The sequence below is a fragment of the Peromyscus eremicus genome, chromosome 1 (assembly GCF_949786415.1).
Source record: "Peromyscus eremicus chromosome 1, PerEre_H2_v1, whole genome shotgun sequence".
NCBI classification, from domain to species: domain Eukaryota; kingdom Metazoa; phylum Chordata; class Mammalia; order Rodentia; family Cricetidae; genus Peromyscus; species Peromyscus eremicus.
The window spans coordinates 28,072,763-28,091,043 of record NC_081416.1 but is presented as its reverse complement, the minus strand read 5'-3'; the positions used below and the strand labels follow the sequence as shown (position 1 = coordinate 28,091,043).

The 18,281-nt window shown below is 41.2% G+C and overlaps 1 protein-coding gene across 1 annotated transcript; it reads right to left on the bottom strand.

Moving 5' to 3' along the window:
• Positions 1 to 12,227: 12,227 nt before the first annotated feature.
• Ch25h (cholesterol 25-hydroxylase) lies at positions 12,228 to 14,472 on the bottom strand. Its single transcript, XM_059258858.1, has 2 exons — positions 13,028 to 14,472; positions 12,228 to 12,349 (listed from the first exon to the last, which is right to left on the bottom strand). Exon 1 carries the CDS (start codon positions 14,432 to 14,434, stop codon positions 13,580 to 13,582), a length of 855 nt encoding a protein of 284 aa, XP_059114841.1. The 5' UTR covers positions 14,435 to 14,472; the 3' UTR covers positions 12,228 to 12,349; positions 13,028 to 13,579.
• Between the last annotated feature and the right edge of the window lie 3,809 nt (positions 14,473 to 18,281).

Genomic DNA, 18,281 nt, shown 5'->3' with positions numbered 1-18,281 from the left:
CTGAGGTTTCTCCGCAATGCTGGGGCATCATCTTCAGCCTATATAGGCTTAGCATATCTGACAGACTCATTTGTGAAGTAGGATGTACACAAGGTCAACAGTTCAACCTCACATTGGGTGAGAGCAGTCCATGCACCAGAAACACCTGAATTCCACTAATGTCATGTCATGATTCAGGATTTTAAATTCTGGAAAATGTTGATGGTTTTTTTAGTTCAGCTCTCCATTCTTCTTGGCTGTGTACATATGGCTTCATCTCAGCATCCCGTTCTTCTCCACATCTCTCTATCAAATGCCAGTCTACTATTGAGAGGCGTGAGCTTAGTTACTCTTCAAGAATAACTGTTTCAGCTGCTGTTCCATAGCACATCAGAAGCCATCGGCCCACTGCTTGTTCAGCTGCCTTCGAAGAAAAGGGCACTGTACCTTTTCCGAGTTGCGAAGGCCACGTCAGGGATGGTGCCATATTGTCCTGGCCTCAGAAGATGCCTTTTGATAAAGCCATAACCACGCTTGTTTAGGCAAGAATCAGTAGTCCTTTGTTTCATGTCCTGTCTGTCCATTTTGTCATTAGTTGATTCGAGGATACTTTGTTGTCCAGTGGCTAACTTTTGCCACAATGAAAGCTAACTCCATACGCAGTTTCTTCAATGCCCATATTTTCTCTGAAGTAGATTGGTACTGCCAGGAGCCGACATGTCTCATAGTCATAACAAAAAAGAAAAATTTTCTAAGTTATTAAAACATTTTAAATGCCATATTCTGTAGATCTCTGAAGGGTTTGAAGATGACCTATCTAAAATATATCTGCTCAATTTTTAAAACATATCTAATATGACTACAAGTTCTATTGTAATGTCTAACTACTAACTATCATTTCTTTATATCCTAATGGTAATAATAATATTCAAGGATCAGAAAATTGCATTGTTAAATGAACGATATAAGTACAATTAGAAATATACATATAGCATTTTCTAACAATATCAATTTCAATATATATAATTTGTATACAATATAAAACAATCCAATCCAATGTAAAGTATTTAAAACTAGTAATTGTCTTTTTCTTCTTCTTTCTTTCTCTCTCTCTTTTTTTTAAATAAGAACCTTAAATCTAATCTGCTTAGTCTTTTTCCTAACCCTTGACAACAACTTGTAACCAACCCCCCTAAACAATGAAAATTATCCCAGACCCAAAACCCATTAAAAAGACCAAAAAACCACCCACCCCACACCACCTCTTTGGGAATGTGGGCGTCGTATTCTTAACATTGCTTCCTGCTGGGTATGGGCGAAGTTATCTTTATCCTGAAAAAAAAAAATTTAGGTTAATTGTCAAATTCTAGGAAAGGTAACTATATCCTTCATTATCCATTCTGTGTATAATGCCAAAGTTCAGGGTTTATCTCAAGTCCTTATTCAAGTAGTCTTTGAGACTGGATCATCTCAGCTAGTCATCTCAAAATTGCTCTGAGCACCTTGTAGTTCAAAGCTGATCTGTAGATGATGTTTGTCAGCTTAGTGATGTTATTATTGTCCACGTGGAATTGTTGTTGTTGTGGGGCCCCAACTTCTTCCTGGAGACTTCAGTTGGTGTTAGGCCTGGCCGTGAATTCCTGCAGAAAACTGATAAGAGACTCGAGCACAAAGACATATATATGCAGCTAATTGAAGCCTTTTTTCTAGAATTAATCAGTACTCTATATGACCATTCATATCTTAGCAAAGTTTAAAATGTATATATATATATATATATATATATATATATATATATATATATTAATCTTGTAAGTTTTGATATAAAATTTATACTTTAAGAAAAGTTTAAAGAATCAGAATAGAATCAAAGAGTTGTGATTAGTAATAGAATAGTCCCTTAATTAATTTGGCTTTTCTCCTGTCTCATAGCAGAAGATGGCTCTTTTATTCTGGCATGATACAGGGAGTTTGCATTTTCCTTTTAACAACATGCTTGAGTTTAAAGAAGGAGAGAGCCATTCTCCAACTCCAAAGTCAGCTTTAAATTTTAATTGGACTGGGACTATTAGAAGACCAATAGTGTTAAATCTTTAGAGAAAAGCAGAAACAAACATTTAGGAAGACATAAATTTTTTTTTAGATAATATATACCCATACGCCATTTCACTCTGCTTCCTGGGATAGATGATTTGTCCCTTTTCTTCAGTTGTCTTATTTGTCCAGTGTTCTTCAGATTCCTTAACCTTCATTCTCCTAAAAGACAAAAACAAAAACCTTTCCCCAAGACTAATTTTGGGGATGTTCCTTTTTGGCAAGTTATTATCTGATTAAATGAAAAGACATGTGTTACTGGTATAAGTTAGTTTAAATTGGATGTTCATGTTGGTTGGTGAGCTATCACCTCCTCTAATTAAGAGGTTTCTCTTGTTCAAATCGAACCTTTATCAATTTTGATGGTACCCACAACTTATCTTCTCCTGTAGAAACAAAAGCAAAACCTCGTCCCCAATGTAACACATACCCTGGTTTCCATTCTGAGGTCAGCACATCCTTAAAATATATAGGCTGATTTAATTCTGTAGTTTTTTCTATTATCCAATGTCTCTCTGCAGCTGTTGTTCCTTTCTCATTGGCATTAAGAAAATTCAAAGTTAATAGAGCATTATGCAGTCTATTTCTGGGGGTTTTTGTTGCCCCTTTCTGTTTATTTAGCATATCCTTTAGAGTTCTGTTTGATCTTTCTATAACTGCTTGACCTGTAGGATTATGTGGTATGCCTGTAATATGCTTTATATTGTAATAAGCAAAAAACTGTTTCATTTTAACAGAGACATATGATGGAGCATTGTCAGTTTTGATTTGTGCAGGTATACCCATGATGGCCATAACTTCTAGCAAATGAGTGATTACAGAATCAGCTTTTTCAGAACTCAAAGCAGTTGCCCACTGAAATCCTGAATAAGTATCGATAGTGTGGTGTACATATTTCAGTTTTCCAAATTCTGCAAAGTGAAACACGTCCATCTGCCAGATTTCATTCCTTTGAGTACCCTTTGGGTTACATCCTGCTGGTAATGGTGTTTGATTGTAGAAGGAACAAGTAGGACATTTCTTTACTATTTCTTTGGCTTGTTGCCAGGTTATGGAAAAATCCTTTTTTAAACCTTTACTATTGACATGATGTTTTTTATGACATTCTGAGGCCTCCAGCACATTTCCTATTAATAACTTATCAATTTCATCATTGCCTTGTGCTAGAGGGCCTGGCAGACCAGTATGGGATCGAATGTGAGTTATATATAAAGGATGACTCCTTTTCCTGATTGTATCTTGTAATTGAATAAATAATGAAGTTAATTCTGAAGCATCAGGGATAAATTCTGCAGTCTCAATATGTAATACTACTCTTTCAGCATACTGAGAGTCAGTTACTATGTTGAGAGGTTCTGAAAAATCCATTAATACCAACAGAATAGCATATAATTCTGATTTTTGAACTGAATTATAAGGACTTTGAACCACTTTACTTAAATTTTCTGATTTGTAACCTGCCTTTCCTTGTTTGTTGGCATCTGTATAAAATGTACGAACTCCAGATATGGGCTTTACCCGTACAATTCGAGGCAAGATCCAATCAGCTCTCTTTATAAGATCAATTCTATCGCTTTTGGGATATTTGCTGTTAATTTCTCCCAAAAAATTACTGCAAGCTCTTTGCCAAGGTTCACATTCTGTCCATAATTTTTCAATGTCCTCCTTAGTTAAAGGTACGACAATTTCTGCTGGGTCTATTCCTGCTAATTGACGAAGTCTCAATTTTCCTTTCCAAATCAAGTCAGAGATTTTTTCCACATAAGTTTTTAATTTTTTGTTTGGTTTATTTGGTAAAAATATCCACTCTAATATGATATCTTCCCTCTGCATTAATATTCCTGTAGGAGAATGCCTAGAAGGTAAAATAACCAAAATGCAATCCAGCTTTGGATCAATACGATCGATATGCCCTTCATGTACTTTCTTTTCTACCAAGGCCAATTCTTTCTCAGCTTCAGGTGATAACTCTCTTGGACTATTTAGGTCCTTGTCACCTTCTAAGGTTTTGAACAAATTATGCAGTTCATCATTTTTTACCCCAACAATAGTTCGTAGATGAGAAATATTTCCAAATAATCTTTGAAAGTCATTAAGAGTCTGTAGTCTATCTCTCCTAATTTGCACCTTTTGGGGTCTAATTTTTTGTAGCTCTATTTTATATCCTAAATAATTAATAGAATCTCCTCTTTGTATCTTTTCAGGAGCAATTTGTAATCCCCAGCAAGGCAAAATTTTCCTTATGTCTTCAAACATTCTTTCTAAAGTATCTGCATTTGAGTCAGCTAGTAAAATATCATCCATATAATGATAAATTATAGATTTAGGAAATTTTTTACGTATCACTTCCAATGGCTGTTGTACAAAATATTGGCACAGAGTTGGGCTATTCAACATTCCCTGTGGGAGGACCCTCCATTGAAATCTTTTAACCGGTTGAGAATTATTATAAGTAGGCACTGTGAAAGCAAATCTTTCTCTGTCTTTTTCTTGTAACGGTATTGAAAAGAAACAGTCTTTTAAATCAATAACTATGAGAGGCCATCCTTTTGGTAACAGAGTAGGCAGAGGAATTCCAGATTGTAGAGAGCCCATTGGCTGAATTACTTTGTTAATTGCTCTAAGGTCTGTTACCATTCTCCATTTACCAGATTTCTTTTTAATAACAAATACAGGAGAATTCCAAGGGCTGGTTGATTCCTCAATATGCTGAGCATTTAACTGTTCTTCTACTAGCTCTTCTAAAGCCTGGAGTTTCTCTGTTGTTAAAGGCCATTGCTGCACCCATACAGGCTTGTCTGTTAACCATTTTAAAGGTAGAGCTGTTGGTGTCTTTGGAAGATCATCAGTTGTTGTGCCCTGTTCTTGTATAATATGGATGGCTGGTGACCACTCAGAATAATGCCTTCTAATATTTCTCTCAGAAACATGTGCTAATTTATGATTTGTTTCTGAGATTGGAGGGATGTTAATCTGAGTATTCCATTGTTGCAACAAGTCTCGACCCCACAAGTTCATAGCTATGTTAGCTACATATGGTTTCAATTTTCCTCTCTGTCCTTCTGGACCTATACACTCGAGCCATCTTGCACTCTGTTTCACCTGAGATAATGTCCCAATTCCTAACAGTTGAACATTTACCTCCTGAAGAGGCCAAGTTGGATGCCAAAATTCTGGTGCAATTACGGTAATGTCCGCACCTGTGTCTACCAGACCAGACAACAAAACACCATTTATTTTTATCGATAATTTTGGTCTTTGTTCATTAATAAAAGTTTGCCAAAAAATTTTCTTTATATTTGCTTCTGAATTTTCTATTCTATCTGTTTCATCATCCTGACCAGCATGACTTATTCCAATAGGTATTTGGTTATTTAATTGCTCTGGGTAGGGGTTTCCTCTACAACTGCAGGAAAGGTTTGAACTGGATTTGCTATTGGGGCCTGCATGAGGCCCCTCTGGGAGTTTCCCGAAGACTGAGGCAAAGGATTACCCTGTCTGTCCCTTGTTGATCTACATTCGTTGGTCCAGTGTTTTCCCTTACCACACCTTCTGCATACTCCAGAAGGAAGGGGCTTTCTGTTGCCATTGTTCCTTGAAGAAACATTGTTTCTAGGAATGACCTGTTTACAGTCCCTTTTCAAATGTCCTTGCTTTCCACATCCAAAACATCTAACATTCCTCAAACCTTTTGAAATTGCTTCTCCTACCCATGTATCATCATGCTCATGAGCTTCAACATTAACCGTATCTCTAATCCAATCTTCCAAAGGTGCAGATCTTGCCTTTAACGGCCTGATTATTGTTTTGCATGCTGCATTCGCATTCTCAAAGGCCAAAGATTCAATTATTATCTTACTAGCTTCTGAATCCGGGACCATTCTCTTTACTGCTGAAGCCAGTCTTTGTAAAAAATCTGTGAAAGATTCTTTTGGGCCTTGTACAACCTTTGTAAATGACTCATTTTTTTTTCCTGGTTCCTCAACTCTGTCCCATGCATTCAAGGCTGCTGTTCGACATAAAATTAGGGTTTGGACATCATATAAACATTGTGTTTGTGCTGAAGCATATTGACCTTCTCCAATAAGCTGATCCTGGCAGACTTGTATTCCTTTATCCCTCCACTGCTTTTCTATGTTTTTAGCTTCGTCCTTGAACCAAGTTAGCCACTGAAGCCTTTGACTGGGTTCAAGAACACCTTGTGCCAGCTCCCGCCAGTCCTGTGGTACAATCCTATTATATGTTGACCAAGAGTTTAACATTTGCTTTACATATGGGGAATGCATACCATAAGATACTATTGCCTCCTTAAACCTTCGTAAATCTATCATATCAATTGGAGCCCAAATATTTTGTGTAGTCATTTGATCAGGCGACTGCTGTACGGTTACTGGACAAACTAAGGGTGACTGTGTGAAAACAGGCTTTCTTTCTGTAACCCTATGATCCAATCTTGAAGCAGCTTCACTGTTAGTTTCTTCTGTCTGAGTTTTTACAGGTTTAATAGGTTTTTCTAAAGCTGTCATCCTGGCACTTAAATTGACTATCTTTTTAAATAGTAAAATGAGCATAAACATAGTAATAAAATGCATAATTCGATCAACAGTAATCTTCTCATATAGCTGTTCCATTGTCAGACTGTCTAAAAGTGCAAACAAATTTTCTTCCAGTGTACACAGAAAACCCATTTTTTTTTTAATGTGGAAAAAAAATTTTTTTTTCTTTTAAATAATTTTCTTTAAAATATCTGATATGTTAAGTGACTTACCAAGTCCTTGTAGAAACAGTACCAATCCGAGGGAATTTCAAACAGCCACCTAGTGTCCGAGGTGCGAGTCCAGAGAGAGAGAGAGAGAGAGAGAGAGAGAGAGAGAGAGAGAGAGAGAGAGAGAGCAAGCAAGCGTAGCCACAAGTTCTGCCTAAGAGCTTGAATCCAGCCACGTGTTCCCGCTTGAGCCTAGTCAAGCCTTGGCTCTGGCTACCTTAAGCTCCAACCACGTGTGTTGGTTTTACAGGCAGGGGCCCTGTTCGGCAGGGCAGGCCTGAGTTGTTTGTAACACTGGCTTTAAGCAAGTAGCTCAAGGTTGGTCCGGCCTGAGGCCAAGCCGACCTGGGCCCGGGCTAGGGAGCTGGCCGCCCTGGCGGGAAACCAGACCTGCCGGCCGCCCTGGCGGGAACCCGGACCTGCCGCCAAGCCAAGTTAAGCGGTTTTAATGGATTCTTATCACGTTGGGCGCCAAATGTAGATGTAACCAACCGTCTTATTAAATAAGAAACACAGAGCCGATTCAGAGAAGAAAGCCAAGAGGTCAGAACTAAGAGCCTTACCCTTCCTGCTTCAGCTATCCTGCTTCAGCCAAGAGAGCTCTCCGAAAAAGAGGCCTACTTCCTGTGTGTACGTCTTTAAATACTCCAGATGTTCTGCCTTCTCATTGGTTGTAAACTAAACACGTGACTGCCTTGTCATTGCCTGTATGTACCGCCCCCCAGGTCCTTAAAGGTGTGCGCCACCACCGCCACGCACTTGCTATGGCTCTATAACTCTGACCCCCAGGCAACTTTATTTATTAACATACAATTAAAATCACATTTCAGTACAAGTAAAATACCACCACATTGTAGTGTCCCATAACTACTTTTTTGACACTCAACAAAAGAGCGCTCCCAAGGACTTTGGAAACCCAGAGTGTGAGAGGGAAGCAGCAGAGAGGATGAGCACAGGTCACTGTGTTCCAGACCATCTGTGCAAACCAAAAAAAGTCACTTCCTGCCTCTGAACCCCAGTTTCCTTATTTACAAAATGAGGAAACTGGATAGGGTGTCTAGGCCTTAGCATTTGTGGATTCTCATAATTTGCCAGGGATAGCATGTGAGCTATCTTCCTTTAGCAACGCTAGAGCTGAAGCATTTCCAGCTCACAGCCTTCTCACAGGAACTGTGCAGTAGGAGTAGCTTTGTCCACATGGTACCCAACTCTAAGAGGCTGCATTCAAATGCTCTTTGCTACAAATGTCCACTTCTCTAGCAGGCAGCTGTCCTTGGCTTGAAGGAGAGTGGGTCTTCCTCCTGGTGAGGTACCCTCACCCTGGCTACTGACATGGCCTCTTGCTTCTAAAAGTACTACAGCTAGCCAGCCTAAGTGTCAGCTGTAGCGCCAGATCCAACTTCTTTCAGTTTTGGTCCTCTGTAGTGTCTACCCATTGTGTGACACTATTCTTGGAGAAAGATAACAAATGTCTACTTACACCGTACAAGGAACTGATGTCAGACCAAAGTAGCAATACCACCAATGTCTAACTTGGTGAACCAATGAGTATATTGAGACCATTTACTGTATGTGGGTGAGGAGTTACTTGCAGGAATGTGGATGACTCAAAAGCAGCTGCATCACCAACAGCCCACCCTAGCTAGAACCCTGGTGCTCTCTGTATTACTTGAAGGAAGCTCCACAGATAAGACAGTCTCCTCATGTCAGCATTCCTAGTGCTTATATGATCTTGGGGTGAGAAGGGGTTTGTGAATCTTTTAAGTTTCAGGACCTTCCTGAGACTTGGGAGTTGTGATGTTCCTCTACCTAAATTAAATGCTTCAATTTAGAACTTCTTTAGTTTTAAGGAGAGTCCCTCAGGGATGAGAAGTTTCAGCTCAGAGGAAATTGCTACACAATTTCCCCTGCTACATGGATGAATGTCCACCTCCCAGACTATCTTCAGATTCTGCAGGGAAGCAGAGCCACAGTGTGAAGATTAGAGGGGTACAAGGAGGGGAGGCTGGAATGGAACTCCAGGAACAGCTGCTAGATGGAAAAGGTAGAGCATCGTGACATCAGGGATAGATAGAGGGAGAGAGGAGTTTCAGATCATTATCTCTGCAGACAGGATTGGATCACTCATTCAATGCCCTACTGCTTTGCCTTACTTCATCTTCACGGAAGCATTAGGAAATAGTGAAGACTACTTAGTACCACTCCACCTTCCACCTACCTCACAGAGACAGAAATCAGTGCCCCAGGTGATTGAATGACTTCACTGAAAGCAGATAATCAAAAGCTCAACCAGGCTTTTCAGGCTCCCTGGCCAATGGTCTATACTTTGAGACGGTTATAGAGCACTTTCCAAGAGTAAGATCCTCGAAGGAATAAAAGAGATAAGACATTGTTCCTTTCTCTCACAGACTTTTCCCTCCAGTAGAAGAAATAATTGTTTAACCTTTTTGCAGTAGATGATGATTACCACTGAGACCCACATCTGATCTAGGTGTAGAGATTACGATACTGCCAGATGTTCAACCTTATCTATATCACACCCACCTCCACCCAAGCCTCCAGGATCTTATGGGAAGATGACACAGAAAGATTGGAGGAGCCATAGGTGATGAATGACTACAAAGGAAACAATGTCTTCTGGACACAACAGGGGAGTTGCACATATGATTTCATGGCAGTTGAGACAACATACACCATACCAGTATGGGTTTAGGCCAGAAAAGGTTCCAGAATGGAGAGGAGAGGTGGGCCTAATTTCCAGCCCTAGCTAAGAATATATTAGCAGTTGATAACAGCTAGAAGAGAAGGAGTCTGTTTCTTTGAGGACACAGCCCCTAGTGGGTAAACCACCCTCCAGTGAAGGCCAGTCACCCAAGAGCACATGAACTAAATAAACGATTCTTGAGTTTTCTTTCTTATGTCACTGAAGTCAGGCTTTTAGGCGTTACCGTCTCATCTCACTTACTGTTTGTGTTCTCCTTCCTGTGTGGGGGTAGAGATGTGACCTCTCAGCTTACTGCTCCTGTCGTCTGCTACTATGCTTCCCCTGTCACAACGGACTCCTCTCCCAGAACCATGAGCCAAGATATACTCTTCTATAAGTTGCTTTTGGTCATGGTATTTTGTCACAGCAACAAAAAAGTAACTAATGCACCCCTTACACAGGTGAGGTGATTGAGTCCTAGAGCATTCGCGCTGGTCACACCGTGACACTGCAGTGGAGCCAGGCCCAGAATCAAGACAGAAATGCCTGGGCCTCCTATCTGAAATAAGTACCACTATTCTCCACTGCCAGTTGTCAGCTAAACATATATAAAACCACATTCTCCTTTGCTGAAAATGTGTCGACATACCTAGCAAGCCCTAACATTGGTGTCTGATCTATTTTGCATACGATCTCTCACAACCCCTGTGACGTAAGCAAGTAGAAATATCCCTGAGCAGTTTGATGGCTTATGAAGAGGTAAGATAAACACTGCCTGCTCGGTCTCAACCCCAGGCCTTGCTGCAAATATGCCTTAAAGTTCTTAAATGACTCATTCGGAGCTTGGAGCTTCCTACTACGTTTTCAGTATGGCAAGTTTCCTCATCTCTCTCTGATTTTGCAACTGTCTGTCTCCCACTAGGTATCAGTTGTGCCTGCATTCCTGTTTTTTGAACCCATAGAAAGTCTTCACATTTGGGTTCAATGCCTCCCTTTCTTTGGGATCCCTTAGCAGCCTGTAACTGTCTTCCTGACAGTGCTGACCACATTAAATTAGCTGAATTTGCTTATCTGACACTTTTCCAGAAACCTGTTACCTTTCCTCCAACAGGATTGTGAAGTGTGAACAGGGCCTGAGTAAAAAGCTGAGTTTGACTGGTGCTGGAGGACAAAGAAGAACAAGAGGAAGTAGAAGAAAGGCGTGATTACCAGCCAAGCTATGTTTCCTGTGTTTTCAGAATCCATATAACATCGAACCAGTATGTATCAAGAAACAAGTGTCATTCTGGAGGAAGAGACAATTAGTGGACATAACAAAAATGGCTGTGTGTATGTTTGCATAAAAGAGAGGAAGAAAAGAGAAAGGGGAGAAAGAGCAGAGTACATATGTAGATACAGCATATGTGTATGTTTAGATATGGTCCATATATACATTATACAGCATATATGTGCATATATATAGTATCTATATATAGCATGACTTATACATGCATGTGTAATATGTTTATATAGCATATAGATTTATAATGTATGCAATATAATTATAATGAGTACAATGTGTTCATTTATAGTACAGATATATATACATAGTATACAAATGCATGTATTTATACATATGTAATCATGTGTAGACATCTGTATAATTTGTGTGTAGAGTACATGTATGCATAGTAATATACAGTACTATATATTTTGTATATATACACATATAAATAGTATGTATGTGTGCATGTGTATATGCTACAATGTGATTAATAGGATATTTTCAAGGTCATTAGGAGGTGTTAAAAAGGACACTCGTTGCATACAATACAAACTTTTAAAGTAAAACAAACAAACAAACAAGTGCCTGTGGCTCAATCTCTTGCTGTGGTTGAAGAGGATCCACTAAAAGAAAACAGGCAGAAAAGTAGGAAGTAAATGCTTTAGAGAAACCTCACTAATGCCAAACAAGAATTACAACTAAGGAGATAGAAAACCATTTCATTAGATTTCCTAATTAAGAGTATTCCAGTACCTATTTCACTCCTACTTGGAAAAAGATGCTAAACCTGTGTAGGATCAATTCTCCATCTACAATGTGAGATGCTAGTGATGAGGAAGAGAACTACCCTACATCCCTTACAGGGGTGTTTCCAAGAGCAAGTGAAATAAAGTGTGAAAAAACAAACAAATGTGACCTCTTTGTCTTTGTCATGTGGCCTTTCACCGAACTGAAAAATTGCTCATCTTCCCCAACAAGGCATTAGCTGCTGAAAAGCACTTGGAGAAATACTTTCTAAATCCCAACACTTTCCATGTGTACAATTGCCTTATGTCACTTCCCTTACAGGGCAAGATGGCATGATACATTGTTACAGACTCTACCAATGACCTGAGACAGAATGTTATTATGCCAAATGCGTGGTTTGGGGGTGCCTGGAGCCCTCACAGCAACTAACAGCTGCACTAAATATTCCACATCTGCCTGATTATCATCCTCTATCCCAACTCACTGCATGCGGCCGAGGTGATAAAGCATGTCTATTGCTACCTCTCTCCCTGGCATCTCTCTTCCTCTTTCCGGGGAGTTCACTTTTTATAAATAAGTGAGATCTTTATGTACCAGCCTGGTGTGGCTGCAGATAAAGGAGGCAGTAATTTGAGTTCATTAGCCGGGAAAACACATCTGAGCGAACATGAGAAAGTCAGCAGATGCCAGGTACCTCAGCTGCATACTGCCAATCACTGGAAAGACTTAAAGACATTCCCCAGGAATCTCCTCTGGCAGACAATGGAGACTAGATCTTTAGATGATTTTTTGAACCCTTAAATAAAAAAAAAAAAACCACGTAGGTTCATATATGATGAGTCCACAGGTACATGCAAAGTTATAGACTTCTGATATCTTCCACTTTAACTCTAGCCTCTGTAAACAACTTCCTCAATTTAACACTAAAGTAACTAAGTGGCAGGTAGGTGGGATGGCTGGTGGTGACATCTGTATGGCCAGTAATAGGATATTGATTTTCACATGCAGTCTGCGTGCATCTCCTTTTTGAAGAAACAGGTGCTCTAAGACCGAATTTTACTCTTATTTTTTATTAAGAAAGGGCTGTATACTTTGTATGTGTGTCTTCATTAAGAAAATAAACTATACAAAAAGTCCAGGGGACAGTGTTCTAAGGGTCAGTCGTACTAGCTAAGAATGGACACTGCCTGAAAATGAAGCTTAACTGGTCAGCTTCTCTAATGTAGACTTGACCTATCAGGTTTGCTGAAAACAAGGCATCAATTACTCTGATGCTCTGACTCTAAATTGCTCCACACATAGCACTCCACAATATAATGCCTGATGCGAATCTCCTATAAAAATAATACACAGAAAAAGTCTATCATGTGCTTCTTATTAAAAAAAAAAAAAGCCAAAAAGCATTCTGAATCAAAGCAGCCAGACAATTCCCCCAATTCCTTCTCTAAACCCTTTCCCTTCCCCCAACACCTACCACCAGATTCCTCTTTCCATGGCAGGGCTGGTGGATGCTTCAAAGAACACTGAGCAGCCCAGACTCCCTTCCTTTTTAGCTTTCATCCACCAGGTGCACCAGGAGCCAATGCTTGTTTAGTTCTTGTTCTTTTTTATTTTTAAAATACAATAAAATTCTTTCAATATAAATATATCATTTCATTCAAAATCTAGAAAAAATACTATAACCTTGGTCACTGCCCAGCAGGAAAAGTTTGATTATTTAAAGAATCAGAAATCAGGTACCCAGTTTCAGTGTGATTTCAGACCCAGGAAAGTCTTGGTTCTACAAACAAACCATTCCAGAAATTATAACGAGTCCAATACACCATGCTGATTGTCTGGCTTGTGGCCCGAAGTCAATGACATTGGAGTGAGTTGAAATTTGACACCAAGACTACAATCGAATTGATATACAAACATTATATAAATTACTGTGGCGGATTGCAGAAACCCATAAGATTTTTCTAGTGTTCAACGGCTAATAAGTTACTTGCTTCTGAAAAAAAAAAAAAAAAAAAAAAAAAAAACCTCAAGTCTCTTTCTTTTCCTGGTTCAAGTGTGAAGTGCACAGCTCTCGGGAGTCCGCGGAACGCAGGGTGCCCAGCATTTTGTCCCAGTGTGTGAAATAAGGAGCAAAGTTGCAGTTAAACTGGGAGTGATGCAGATCGTGGTGAGCCACGCCCCCGTACCAGCCAAAGGGCACTAGTCTGTGAGTGGACCACGGGAAGTCGTAGCCCGAGTGGTCCTCCACCGACAGCCAGATGTTAACCACGTGAAAGGTGAGGATGGTGAGTGGGTGACATTGCAGCATCGCCACGTTCAGCACGTCGAAGAAGGTCAGAGAAAACAGCTCCCAGATGCTCATGTACTGCGTGGCCAGCGCGAAGGAGGACGCGTTCTGGTGATGCACCTTGTGGAAAGCGCGGTACAGCCAGGGCACCTTATGGTGCAGCAGGTGCCACGCGAAGATCTCGGTGTCGAAGAGCAGCAGGCAGATCAGGACGTGGCTCAGGAGCTGGAGGAACTCCGGGGCCTCCGGCGGCAGGAGCGCGGGACTGCGCGCCCAGTGTAGCAGCGTCACCGGGAACACGAACACCAGGTGCTGGTAGAGTGTCTGCCCCAGGCAGGGCAGCAGCTGCCTCGCGGACGGCGAGAAGTCGGGGTGGATCTTGTAGCGTCGTACCATGGGCACCCAGGGACACAGGACGTCTAGCACCACGAATGGCAGGCAGAAGCCCACGTAAGTGATGATGGAAAAGACGACCGGGAAAAAGGGTGAGCGCGCGAACGCCTCCCCGGTCCTCATGGAGTCCCAGAGGGGCTGTAGGAGCAGTTGGCTGGAGCAGCCCAGGTCTTGGAGCTCCGAGCCGTTGTGGTAGCCCATGCTGAGACTGCCCCACAGTTACAGTCTCCCCAATCCCGCCGACTTTTCTTAGGACCGCGGCCCCTCCCCCAGTGATGTCAGCGGTCCTTCCCTCCGTTCTCTGACACAGAATCTTGCTTAAATAGCACAAAGCTGTGCGTTAGGTTGATGTCTCTGTCCTGTCTCACAGCTGCATCGAATCGCCTCTTCCACATACATGCATGCAGCGGCACTTGAAGCCAGTCTCCGGGCATACGGAGTTGTTTGCTCACTTTTAGGCTGACGTCTATTGAAACAGGAGTGAGCAATTCTGGCTTAGGAAAAGTCACCCGCCATCCTTGCTACAAAGTCGTGTGTTCATCACCATCAGAAAGTGCTGTTTCGCCACCGAAACAGAATTCTGAGTTTTAAAGTGTCTGTTTTGACAGTGTCAAGACATACATCTATATCTTGAAGATCTTTGGGTGCGCGCACCTCACCGGAACAGCGCTCTTAATGGATGCACCGCAAACAGCGATAGACTCCTTTACAAAGAGGGAACCCAGCTTCTTCCACAAAGGCTCCAAAAAGTAGCAGCCAGGCTCCAGTTAGCGCGGACGATCCTCCCCTCAGCTTAAAGTCGGGGTGTCCTGAACAGGAACCAGATCATGCAAGATGTCCGGAGAGGAGGCAGCCACTACCAGCCTTCGCTCTGGGATAGAGAATGGAGGATACTGTCCTTCACATCCACTGAGGGTCCCTCGTTTGGGCCAACGCACCTCAAAGCCTGGTGGAGGCTAAGATCTATGCAATTCTACAGCTTCCCAGGAAGCCTGAGAAGTCCTGGAGATGTCCCATCTCCCCTGCCATTTCTTTGGAGGTCCCTTAGGCTCCGACTTCTCCCCCGCCCTCAATTTTTCCCTGCTCCTCAACTCCTCAGCACCCTCTCAGATGCTGGGGCTGTGGGGCCAGAGACTGCGCACTGGAGGTCAGTACTGGGTTCTGGGAGAGCCCCCAGGGAGTCCAGCACAGAAACATGCCCCGCGTTTCCCCTAGGTGACTAACACGTGGCACAAGAGACCCCAGAGGAAAGCCAGGGGCCATTCTCCCAGTTTTTCCTTCTTGTGTTTGTGTCCTGAAGGCGGCCCTTCTCTGCTGGCGGTTGACATAGTCTTGTGCAAGCTTGCATTTTCCCGTGCTATTTTCCAAGAGAACACAGCCATAGTGACGCTAGGAGCCTGCTGTAAGCCCTGGAGGACAGGCGGACTGCAGCCTCTCCCCACTCCCTGGCAAGCACCAGCTAAGAGTGTTACTTGTGATTTCACTTTCCTGGAGAGCGGGCTTCCCACCTCCATCAGGAAGGAGGCAGTGTTCCCATTACTGTGGCTTCACAGCCCTCCATCTAAGGGCTTAACACACACAACAAAAGGAAATAAGACACACGTCATTTTAACTCTGTACTTCACAAGTAACAACTAGGATATTTGAAATTAAAATCAAATAAGATTTCTTACAAGCAGAAAAGATAAAAAAGATATAAGTAATGAACGCATATTGTAAAAACACAAAATGATAAATGAGCCTAACATATACCCAGAAAATGTGTGTGTGTTATTAAAAACAGGTTCATTTTATATATACATAGGTGTGTGATATGATATACATATACAATAAGCAAGTTCATAATTCAGACTGCCCATTTGCTATGTGTCCCAGAGTTATCACTGACAAAGGAATGTGCACATTCTTCATTCATTCTTTAGGGCCCCTAAACTGCAACTTTTAATCATATAGAAGTCTTTTTAGAAAGTAAAAATAATTTTATAAAACCTATTACAACCATTATGGAAATCAGTGTGGAGTTGTCTCAAAACAAAACAAAACTACCATTTAAACCAGCTATATACTCTAGGCCATATAGCATCCATATCCTATTGACGTAAAAGAAGCATAATGTGACAGAATGGTATTATAAAGGACTTACTAAGAGTCTTCTTAGAAAACACTGAGTCACACAAGTGGAATTCAGCTAGAGGAGTGCTTCCTTGAAAATACCCCAAAGATAAGTAGCCTGCTAACCAGACCTTCAAGAGATAAGGGAAATTTAGGATGCTAGAATATAAATGACTACTGACCAGAATTGGCCAGCCATTAGGCTCTGGTTCCCATGACAAAGGAGACAGCTGGCCGACTTATGACCAGTCGTTAAGCTCCAATTCCCATACCAAAGGCTCATAGTGGGTACTGTCCTAAGTATCCACAAGTAAGGACACAACTGCCATTAAGTCCCCTATGTTCTCATTAGGGAAAACATAATTCTGTCAGGTGGGCAAGATGACCCTTGGCAACAATTTTGAAAAAGAACAATACTGTCATACTCAAAACAACTCTTTGCTGTGTAAATTTTCTATCTGCCTAAGCAGCCAGACTTGCAGGTTCCCATCTCGGTTTAAGGATGACAGTGTATATAAAATGTGTGTGCCTAAGCATATATTAAGCTAACGAAATCTTCGGTTGGAGGCTGGCTCTTCCTTCATTTCTAAGTATATGGAGTGACTTCTCACCAGGAAGGCATATTATTTCCCTAACACTACCACAGACATACCCATCCATGCATGTTCATTGCTGCCCTATTCACAATAGCAAAGACATGGAACCAGCCTGGATGTCCATCAACAGGTGACTGAATAATGAAAGTGTGATACATCCACACAATGGAATTTGATTCAGCTGAAAGAAAAATTAAATTTTGGAATTTACAGGAATATGGAGGGACCCAGAAAGTATATTAAACAAACTCAGAAGATAGCAACTACATGTTTTCCTTATATATTACACATTCCTAATGTGTAATGTATGTGTATATGTACATAAAGGGGGTAAATGAAGATAAAGCCTAAAAACTTAGGAAAGATACCAAAAGAGGGTAAAAAGAGGTGCTGAGGACGGTGTGGAGGGCAAAAGGACATATGTGATATGAAAACAGAAAAAAAGACCAAGAGAGGTTACAGGGAGATTCAGGGGAGGTAAAGAAATGGGCGCGATGAGAAGGAATCTACTAAAATACACTTTGTTAGAAAACATCACAATGACATCTAATGCCTTGTATGCTAATGTTTTAAAGAAAAAGCTACAAACTCACTAAAGTCCTCAAAAAATAAGAAAAAGAAAGAAAGAAGAAAGGAGGGAAGAAAGGAAGAAAGAAGAAAGAGGAAAGGAAAGGAAAGAAAAGGCTCCAGTGTGCATGGGAATGTTACTATGCTCTACTGGTCTATCTACCATTAATGAGATGGGGGTAAGAAATAGCTTTGAGCTTCTTGACAGGCAACACATAAGAAGGAAAGAGGACAGTTTTTGTTATTGTTGTTGTTTTTGTTTTTGTTTGTTTGTTTGTTTTAGTGATTCCCCACAGGGAAACAAAAGGAGGGGGCAGGAGGGGGCAGGAGGGGGCAGATCTCCAGCCTCCCTATTGGTGAGTTTCTTCCGGTTAGACAGTAACAGACTTATTTCCTCTCACGTGCCCATGCTGTTTTCACCTTCACTTTTAGGGCAACTTAGAAAGGTTCTTCTTTCTAGACCCTGATAAATGTAGTCGTTCTCTTGATGCACATCTCCAGGAAGAGAGGAAGATTTGGGGTTTGTTGAAAAAACAAACAAACAAACAAACAGATAAACTAGCAGAGCTCACTATCTCAGAGTTACAAATGTGTTATCCAAGTTCCTTTGGGCACACATTGTTCCTGGCTTCTGCTCTCACTGTCACGCTTGGATGTGTTCGATCTGCTTGTACACTATAAAAGGTGGGTAGCATGGCTTGATTTGCATTTAACTATTATCTGTGCTGTCAAGACTCTGTGCTTCCAATCCAAACCAACTCATCTTCATTCTA

What these genes read in the sequence shown, in the direction of transcription:
- Ch25h (XM_059258858.1), bottom strand. Translation starts at nt 14,434, where the DNA reads ATGGGCTACCACAACGGCTCGGAGCTCCAAGACCTGGGCTGCTCCAGC.